We start from the raw sequence: 10186 nt of genomic DNA on the forward strand, positions 1-10186 counted from the left end.
CACGAATCTTGGCATGATTGTGGTGCCATGTAGGACTGGGCTGGTGTGCGGGCATTCACCCGGTCGCCCACACGTCTGTTTCATCACACGGAGGGGCCGGTGTGTGGGCGTTTAGCAGTTCGCCCACACACGAGTTCTCACTCACGCACAAAGGCTGGTGTGTGGGCATTTGCCATCTCGCCCACACGCCTGTCTCCTCTCCCACACCCAAGTTGCCAGTTGCCATGCGTTTTGTAGTGTACATGGCAACTGCCCTAGTGTGCTTGTAAGTAGATGGCAACACTCTCTTTTTTCTACCCGAACATGTCAGTTGCCATGTGTTTTGCAGGGTACACGGCAACTGCCCTAGTGTGCTTGTAAGCAGATGGCAACTCTCTCTTTTACCCGAACATGTTGTTTTGCCATGTCTCTTTGTAACGCTACACGGCAACTGCCTAGTGTTAGTAGGTGGCAACTCCTAAGGTTTTCAAATCATGGCAACTGTAGTAAACCAGACCATACATGGTAACTGCTTAGTGTTAGTATGTGGCAACCTCTAAAGTTTTCAAATCATGGCAACTGTAGTAAACCAGACCATACATGGCAACAGCTGCAGTTGTCCAAAATGGCATCTGGCACTTGACCTGAGATGGCAACTGCAGTTGAGCAACCATGACAACTGTAGTTGTCCGACATGGCAACTGTAGTTCAGCGACATGGCAACTGCAGTTAAACGGACATTGAAGAGGGTCCGGACCATGGCAACTGCGGGGACGCGTGGTGACTGTCACGCGGGGCGTGCGGGACCGTGAGATAGGTAGCTAAGAGAGGTCATGTGGGCGTTATGCATTTTGCCCACACGTAGGCGTGTGAGAGGGACCGCAAGTAAAAAAAGAGGCGTGTGTGCGCTAGTTGTTTCGCCCATACATAGACGTGTGAACTGGTCCTCTTAGACACCACACAAAACATATGTGCAGACCCCTTAACGCCCACACGTGTGGCAGTTATCGTCGTCCTCAAAGAATTATAGGCATTCCTGTTGACTCCCACCATCCCACCATGTCCGTTCCACCACGTTGCCACCGATGGAAGAGCGGACCAGGAACTGACCTGAGATTGCATCCCCAGCCATGCATTGATCGCATCCCAAATCCTAGTAGAGTACATTCTCGGAATGTTCAGGACTAACAAACATGGACATCAGCAGCGGAGTATTTCAGGGGCCGAAATGGGTAGTACTTGCAGACTAGTAGTACTATATGTTATATTTGAAAAAATGACAAATGTGCAGTTTCTCACACACTTGACGTACGTTAGCTTAGCACCGGCACTGCAACATCTGACTGGTCGTGCTAGTCACCCGGCCGCCGAGCAAGAGCTACCATTTTTCTAAAAGCAAGCACGGCACTTCGCCGGCATTGTCGGGCCCGGCCGGTTGGCACGACGACGGCTAGCCGTCAGTGGGCTGCTCTGCCACCCATTATAGCAGATGCTTGCGTCGAGCGCATGCGGCATACGGCCCATGATGAAACTCGACGCCGCTGCCTCTCTTTATTTACATACACACTTCTTTTTGTTCTGTTCTGCCCTTGGAACAACTTACATTGCCAGGAAAGTACGCATAATAACATGATGAGATGATCCCGATCTCTTAATAACTCTCCTTAAATGCGGCAGTAAACATCTTCATTTATTCACTGAAACACAATGCAGAACATGATTTTATTCAAAGGGAAATCGTCCCCCGATCAACCACCCGCCCATGGCCAAGGATGACACCCAGCACACACGTAGCGCCGGACAGTCGGCCTCTCCACTGGCTACTCATATCTCGCCGTCCCAGAGCTCCTCGAGGGACTTGTAGGGCCCGTGCTCGGACACGTAGCGCTTGCCGAGGTTGATCTTGCGCTGCGGGATCTCGGCGATCCGGAGGCGCTCCTCCTCCGTGAGCTCCCAGCCGTCCACCTCCAGGTTCTCCCTCATCCGGGCCTCGTCGAAGCTCTTGACGATGAGGCAGTCCCCCTGCTCGTACACCCACCTCAGGCACACCTGCGCCACGCTCTTGCCCCTGGACGCGGCGATCTCCTGCAGGACGCCGGCGTCCATCACGGCGTCGCTGCCCCAGTGCGTGCCCTTGGCCCCCAGCGGCGAGTAGGCGCACAGCTGGATGCCCTTGCCCCTGCAGAACTCCCTCAGCTTTCTCTGCTGCCACACCGGGTTCACCTCCACCTGCAAAAGGACACATCGGTCACTCACTTCGTCGTGTGTATGATCTACTTGTATTTTTTATGAACAAAATCAATTAGATGTACTGTATGTAGGAATGTATGGTGACCTGATTGACGGTGGGAGGGATGGTGGCGAAGGAGAGGAGGGTCTCCAGCTTCTTGCAGGAGAAATTGGCGACGCCGATGGCCTTGGCGAGGCCCAGCCTGTGGCACTCCTCCATGGCCTCCCACACGGCCCGCATGTCGAAGGGCACGAAGTCCTCGGCCGTGAAGGGGGCCTTGAACCGCCCGGGCTTCATGGACACCGGCCAGTGGACAAGGTACAGGTCCACGTACTCCATCTGGAGATTCCTGCAGTGCCATTCATTACGCGGATGCGCCGTGGTTAAGTAATTCCTGTCAGGGGCCATTCTCTAACCAATAATAGTACTAGATCAGTTACACGATGGCGCAACGGTGCACTTGCAATGTTGGGTTCAGTGCCCGTGAGTCGATCGATGATGCACGACAGGACTGATTTGATCTGTATTTGGAGCTAGCTAAGCTAGCTTGCTCCAGCTAGTGTCTTCTGGGAATTGCAATGTTGGCTTTACGCGACAGTGAATTTCTACTGGGTTTCTTGTTCAGGTTGTCAGATCAGATCAGTGTGGTGTGTGAGAAAGATCCACGTTTGTTGGAACTTGGGCCGACACCGTTGATGTGTGGGCTCAACTGATATGCCTGAAAGATAGGTGCACATCAAAGTGACAAACCCGGCATGCCTGTCAAACCCATTTCACTCCTTCCTAGCAGTGGTTTTCAAGCGGTCAGTTGGAGTAGTATGCAATTGGTCCCATGTAGTATTATCATCTACTAGTATTATGTATGTCTCTCTTCAGTATTTTCTAGGTTTTGCTTCAGCGGCAAATTGGCAATTGGTTCCATGCTTTTCAGGCCTTAATCACAGACAGGATAGCTGTAATACTCCTACCTCAGTGCTACACGACCGACCCTAGAGCACAGGCTTGTCATGATTATCATGAGATCCAAGCGAAATCGAAATCTGAGCAAGAGGAGGAGATGGGCGCCGTACCGGAGCGACTGCCTGAGGGCGGGGACGACCCTGTCGCGGTGGGCGTCGCTGCACCAGAGCTTGGAGGTGATGAAGAGCTCGTCCCGGGAGGCGACGGCGCCGGAGCGCACGGCCTCGGCGGCGGCCTCGCCGATGGGGGCCTCGGTCTCGTAGTGCGCCGCCGTGTCGAAGTGGCGGTACCCTATCTCGATGGCGCGGAGGACGGCGCGGCGGATGGGGTCCGGCTTGGGCCCCTGCACCGCCGTGCCCATGCCGATGCGCGGCATGCCCGCGGCCGTCTTCTCGCCGGCGCCCATGGCTTGAGTCGAGACCTGTGGGTGCTGAGATTCTGTGCAGGGTGAAAGGACTCGGGTTAGTTGCAGCGGGAGGCGTGCCTGGGGTTAATACAATCTGCGGGATACGCCGCATATATGCGCTCTTCCGAGGCGTTGACGGCATGTGACGGCATGAGACGTGCCTCGGGTCACTGGTAGTGGTAGGAGTGGTTGAGCTCCTCGGGTCGGTGCAAGCTTTTGGCCGATTAAAGATGCGGAAATTCTTGGTGTTAGTCTAGACGCAGCGTGCTTTCTGCGTCCGTTTTTACGATTTGGGCGTTGCCGTGTCCTATCCTTGGACGATGCGGCTACAAAAGAAAGGCGCTGATCATGCCAACCTGCTAGAACCGGCACGAGGCCACAGCCAAGTCCATGCCTGCATCACCATGCTTTAGCCAAAAATAAGCAAAGCAGCAGTTGAAATGTCACACTACTCTACTAATTCCATGGCATTTTTCTAAAGATATCGCCAGTGTAACACGGAGTTATTGATTTCTCCTTTATGCTTTCCTTTTTCTCTTTAATAAACTGTGCTTCTGTAATCTGTACCGATGTTGTGAAAAAATGGTTATGAACAAATAAATAAGAGGACCTTCAGAGGTGCTTGGCAATTAGCTCACTGGTAAATTACAGAAGAAACTTTGCCAGATTTGTAAAGAAAATATTTCAAAATCTGACAATATATAACCAGAACGCATAGGATACAAGGACAAAGGTACAGATCAACTGGGCATGCCCTTTCTTTCTGCCATAGGAACTTGCACAGAAATTTATATGGGCTGTTATGGTTCAACAAAGTAATACTGTCTGGACGTCACATAATACATGGGGGGGATCAAAGGAAAGACGGTTCATCATACCGGTCGCACAATGACAAGAAATTTTATAGGTTCATTACCTCTTCCTACGAATAATGGCCTAATCTCAAACATGCCAATCTCTAGTTGCTTCCTGTTGCACGCGAGAGCTAACCTTTTCTATACTGGGACTTCTTAGCGGCACCAAAAAGGAGTACAACTCTGCTTGCTGCTCTTCTTCCTCCAACCACACTTTACTCACACTTGATCGACTTGTATATGTGCCGAACAAAGAACAGGGCGGCACGGAAGCCCACCATACCCAGCATCAGGAAGAATGCATAGCAGATGCACGCCATGTACCCAAAGAAGAAAGAGGTCTGCATGAACCCAGACATATCCGATCGGGCATAGTAGTAGTACAGACAGTAGCCATAGACGAAAAATCCAGTTGATCCTCCGCATAGGAATGACCTGTTCAGAAAATTTTACAAAAAAATGTTCAGCACAACAATGACAAGATTTTCCAACAGAAAAGGCAAAAGCAAAAATGGCTACTGGTTAGATGGGCGTCATTAAGAAGTGTTGATACTTTGTCTGATTGGTCATTTAACAAATAACCAGAGCAGAGCCAAATAACAAATAACAAATAACCTAGCATGGAAAACGGATACAATACAAATCCAAATTTAATAGGGTACAATTATTGTAAGTACTTTATCTGGACAATCATCTCTCAAACATTTAATATGTATCTGTATCGACAAAAAAAAATTATGCTGGTATGGTATATGCCAAGTTTGTAGCATATCAACATATGCAGTATCCATGACAATGTATTCATGACGTTTACATGTAAGAAGAACATGACTTGTGGTTGAAAAAGCATGACTCCAGATCAGGAATTGTAACAGATTTCAGGAACTCATGAGTTGTAACAAACTTTACTAATGCCATAATATTGCTAATAAGCTGCAATTCCAGCACCAAAATTATGGTGATAAGAAAAATGGCTGTACCTCCACCACCACTCATGGTCTTCAGCAGCAAGCTGGAAGTATGTCAGCGCAACAGTGATGAAGGCAGTGACAATAAGCAGGATGATGAAGACTATGAAGAGAATGCTGTAGATCGTGTAAATTCGGTGGCCCCAAACACTAGCAAAGATGTAGTAGAGCTCGATATATATAGCGCTGAAAGGCAAAAATCCAGCCATAGCCATCTGCGGAACTGTTGTCCGGTACCAGGGAAGTGGAGGAATCTCCCTAGGGTATTTGGTGGTACGGCAAGGAGCCTGGAATTCACTCTTGCTGTTTTTACCAGCAATGCCTCCCAAAACTAGTAGAGGGAATGTGACTAAGGTCCAGATCAGCACAATGACACAGATGGTGCCGAACGGCAATGCTGCTGTTGCACTATAAGCAATGGCAACAGTGTTCAAGAAACAGAATGTCAGGAAGAGAGGTCCACAAAACAGGCATCCTGTCAGTAGCAAGTTCCTCACCTGAGAATACAAGCATAAAATCATAGTGTTAGAACTATAGAACAAATATAATGCATGCTTTCAAAAATATCAACTTGACAGAATAATCTAGGGATATCAACACATACCCAGTTCGTTCCCTCTAGCTGGCAATAGAAAGAGGTTGCAATGTAACCAGCAATTCCTGAGGTGAGTGCATAGATGACGACCAATGCGGTGAAAAGGGCACCACGATTGTAAGGGTAGAATACTCCAACGAGTGCAAGCAGGAATATAAAGGTTGTTCTGCCATGTCCAAATAATATCGTTAGATATGCGCAATCCAAGGAATAACTAAATGATTTTTATTTACACACGGTATGGTAATAGTATAAAAGGCAAAAAAAAAAGAATGCATCAGCACTTACAGAGCAAACAGTTGAGTTCCAGTGCCAAGAGCAGCCGAAAACAATGACTTGTTCTTGGGGAACCGAAAGACATCACCGTGAATATACTTCCATCCAGACTCTTCTTGGTCATCAGCTGCTTCCTCATCATGGGCATACCTTCAAATAATATATATGATGTTCAGAAACATAGAAAAGAAATGCAGTCGATGCTCTTAATATATCAATAGGGAAGACCAAAACTGAGGAAATCACAGTCAAATCATTGCTAGATTACATCATAGAATGGGCAAAATACGAATATGCCCATGAAGTAATCTGTTTCATAAACTTATTCTAAATCATGCAGCGGGCTACATCCTCAACTACAGAACATCATCCAATATAAGGGATAAAGCATAGGCCTAAAGGTAAAAACTAATTAACCAGTCAATAGGTTGCCTGCTTGCATGCTGACCAAACATTTGTATGTGAATGCTATAAAGATACTAGATTTGCACATCATTCGTGAAGCTTGCCCGGCTGACATGCAAAACAATCCAGCCATACCAAATTGAGCTAAATATCAACCAGAGAAAACTTAGAAGGGGACTATAAGGCCCCTCCCAATGCTCCACCTTGTACAGGTGCTAAGGCTGCCATGTAGGCAAAAAAGATGATGTGGCAAGGTAATTAAGAGGAGAGAGATGGGTGTGGTGACCCCAGGAAGAAACAATGACAAGCACGGGAACCTAGGGAAAACACTTAAATGAAAGAAGCCCACCAATGCATGGATAACTTTAGTTGCTAAACCATTAAATGAAGAATGCTTAGCAACAACAAATTAAGCACCTTTGCATTGGGGATTTTAGTTGCTTAGCTCTTTAATGTGCTTAGCACCTCATCTTAGCACTAGTGCATTGGAGGAGGTCTAAGATCTTTGTCCTAATTAGGATCTAGGGACAGTAACTTTTGCTAGCTCTATAACATCTGGCTGAAATAAGGTCTGGAAGAATCAATGGTGAAGCTGGCTGGAAGCAATTAGGCTGGATCGATGAATGGAATAATGGATGTAAGAGAATATATCCATTCACGACAAGAGATTAAATATATCCATGACAGATTACCAAAAGACAGAGGGACTCTTTAATTCAAAAGATTCTTAGGAATTTTCCTTTTGTTTGATTTGTAGGATTTGATCCATTGACTTGAAACCTATTGGAAAGATTCCTTTGTTTTTCCTATGGTGCAACCAAGCACCCTTTGGTACAAACTTAATCACGTAGGATTCAAGTGGGCATGACATTGCGATCGCAAAAAAAAACTGTGTTATCAGAATAATACTATTCAAACAGACCCTAAACAATCTTTCAGATATGTTTCATGGAAATGTATCACGAGTGTTTTGCAGTAAGAACTGAGGAACAAAGCCTATGAGGTGAGTTTGTGTGTCTCTGTAATGTATGGCAATGCAGTAGGGGTATACCAAAACTGAACATTGTATAAGCAATAGTGAATCAGTTATTCACATAAATGAAGTTTGGTGGAAACTTACTTAACAAAATCATTCTTCAGAACTCGCATGAGGATTGTTGCCAAGAACCCTGTGAGGAGAAGGACCGTAACACAAGAATTTATAATGGAGAACCAATGAACCTCCAAGTGATGCGGCATGTTGGAGGAGCTGGAATACTTCTCCATCCTCTTCTCGAATGGTGTAGGTGTCTCCTTCCACTTGACAGTGTAAAGGAAATCCACATTAACCTCCTTGTCCTCCGTCAGGTCAACCAGTGCACTCTGGTCGGTATGCACATTGATCTCAATGACACGGTCGTTGTTGTAGAGGATGTCAAAGATAATGTGCCTGTAGAGGTAGTACTTCCACTCGCTCGGGTCAGGCTTGCCTCCCTTCTCGACCTTACCGATGAAACCCCACAGCGGGAGATCATCGTAGTACATCTGGAAGTAGTAGTCCTTGGCTACCGCGTTCCGGAACTTGGCCACGTCCTCCTTGGTAAGCTTCTTGGGGCAAACGGCCTTGGAATCGTGATCGGTGCGGAAATCAAGCTTGTAGGGCGCATCAACCAACCGATCCCCATTGAGGACCTCGCCGAGGGCCTCGCTCTTCTCCTTCACTTTCTCTGAAATTAAAGCCACACATAATAAGCATGAGATAGTTTGAGAGAGAACTTACTAAACCAAGCAAGTAATGGAATGAGTAGTGGCCAACTAACCCGGGGAGCAGAAAGGGAGGTCGAAGTAGCGGTACGTCTCGCTGCAAGGAAAGGAAGTAAGGCGTGAGAATTTTGCGTTTATAGAGGGGCACAAATCTGCTTTAGCATACAGATCCGGTTCCTAACGCTGCAGACAAAAGCTCGTTCGATACATCCAAAATTGGCGCCCAAACCAATAAGAACCGACACTTTACTGAAGACAGACATAAATAGAAGCCTACGTGAAGGAGATCCGGAGTGCACTGAATCAGTTGCGACGCTGCCCAATCCACCACTCCGGGAGCTCTCCGCCAGATCTCCTCCGAAACTAGGCGGTGCTAACCATCGTGACGCGGCGTAAACCCTCGCACCCAGACCATTCCGCCCCGGCATCAGACCGGAGCAATACACGGCACGGCCACTCTCCCGCGGAACCCGATGGATCCGACGACCCCCCACGCGCGGACAGGGAATGAACCGAAAGGGATCTGGAGGAGGGAGGGGAGGGATGGGATGGAGATCTGGCTGACCTGGGGTTGTGGAAGGGGCCGACCTTGTTGGCGTAGAGCGGGACGGGGTCGCCGAGCTTGTAGCGGTGGTCGGAGCCGTCGGAGAGGACGCCGGCGACGGCGAGGGCGAGCAGGAGGAGGAGCGCCGAGGCCGCGCGCGCGGCCGGCGATGCCATCGCTCGTCCTCTCCTCGGGCGGGGCGACGTTGACGAGAGGCGGGTTGGGGGCACGAGGAGAGGAAGGGGCGGAGAGATCTGAGTGGCGCCCTGTCCCTGCTTGCTTCCTTCTTAATAGAAATAGAAGAGGGAGTCGGAGGAGGAAGGAAGGATGGAGATCTGGCTCTGGCCGGGGGGGCGGGGTTGGCTCGGATGGCGTTCTTTTTTTTCTCCCCTCCTCGCTCGTGATGGTTGGGTTGGGTTGGGTTGGGTGGTGGCGGAAGGTGGCGATGTACTACTCGATCGGTTCGCCTTTGTGTGCATTGGTCAGCTAGCGAACCCACATTTGGTCGACGCGTCGGTCGATCCCCCGGGTGGGAGGAGTCTGGTGCAAGTCTCTTTAGCACCTTTTTGGCCTGACCGCATTATCAAATCTCGTTAGGATAGTAACATAGCACTTTTCAAGAAATTTTTGCTTATGTGAGATGTAGTTAATGAGGAGAGAGGTGTTTAGAGTAACATAATATGTTAGTGTAACATAGCACTTTTCGAAAAATGATGAGTCTACAAGCTAATAAATGAAGCCATCTATGATAGTACTTTGCTTTGCACTATGAAGGTAGTAACTTAGACTAGTTTTATATGCATGACACTAATATAAGTTACTCCTCACTATGACCAGCCTTACGGCCATATACTACTACTACTACTATTTTCTTTTTTTTTAGGATACTACTACTACTAGTAGTTACTTAATTAAATGAACTCGCGCTTTGCGTCCTAAGGCACAACCACCGACAGCCTCCTAAAAACAGAAAAAGATTCATAATTGAACACACCATGGAAAGGCTCCTAGTAGAAAACAGAAAACATTTCCACACACAATAGAAAAAGAGCAGTGCTATAGGGACGACAAACTTTTCACCCGAAATCTGGACGATGGATCAAAACATCCATTGGATTGCATCTTTTGGCAAACCAGCCCGTTTTAGATCGACATCGTCCAGATTCGCCCATGCACTGTCGTGTACGGAGTAGTTTCAAATTTAAAAAAAAAACAAGATGAAAATG

General features: G+C 47.9%; 2 protein-coding genes across 2 annotated transcripts; both read right to left on the minus strand.

The window, feature by feature from the left end:
- Window positions 1-1515: 1515 nt before the first annotated feature.
- Window positions 1516-3649, minus strand: LOC123098127 (deoxymugineic acid synthase 1-D). Its single transcript, NM_001426783.1, has 3 exons — window positions 3280-3649; window positions 2315-2558; window positions 1516-2208 (listed from the first exon to the last, which is right to left on the minus strand). The coding sequence occupies exons 1-3, from the start codon at window positions 3573-3575 to the stop codon at window positions 1804-1806; spliced, it is 945 nt and encodes a 314-aa protein (NP_001413712.1). The 5' UTR covers window positions 3576-3649; the 3' UTR covers window positions 1516-1803.
- Window positions 3650-4242: 593 nt separating this feature from the next.
- On the minus strand, window positions 4243-9229 carry LOC123098126 (transmembrane 9 superfamily member 3-like). The gene is made up of 7 exons (NM_001426782.1): window positions 8982-9229; window positions 8473-8513; window positions 7794-8379; window positions 6281-6418; window positions 6002-6158; window positions 5410-5894; window positions 4243-4864 (listed from the first exon to the last, which is right to left on the minus strand). The coding sequence occupies exons 1-7, from the start codon at window positions 9134-9136 to the stop codon at window positions 4645-4647; spliced, it is 1782 nt and encodes a 593-aa protein (NP_001413711.1). The 5' UTR covers window positions 9137-9229; the 3' UTR covers window positions 4243-4644.
- Between the last annotated feature and the right edge of the window lie 957 nt (window positions 9230-10186).

Source organism: Triticum aestivum, chromosome 4D (genome assembly GCF_018294505.1).
Source record: "Triticum aestivum cultivar Chinese Spring chromosome 4D, IWGSC CS RefSeq v2.1, whole genome shotgun sequence".
Classification (NCBI taxonomy): domain Eukaryota; kingdom Viridiplantae; phylum Streptophyta; class Magnoliopsida; order Poales; family Poaceae; genus Triticum; species Triticum aestivum.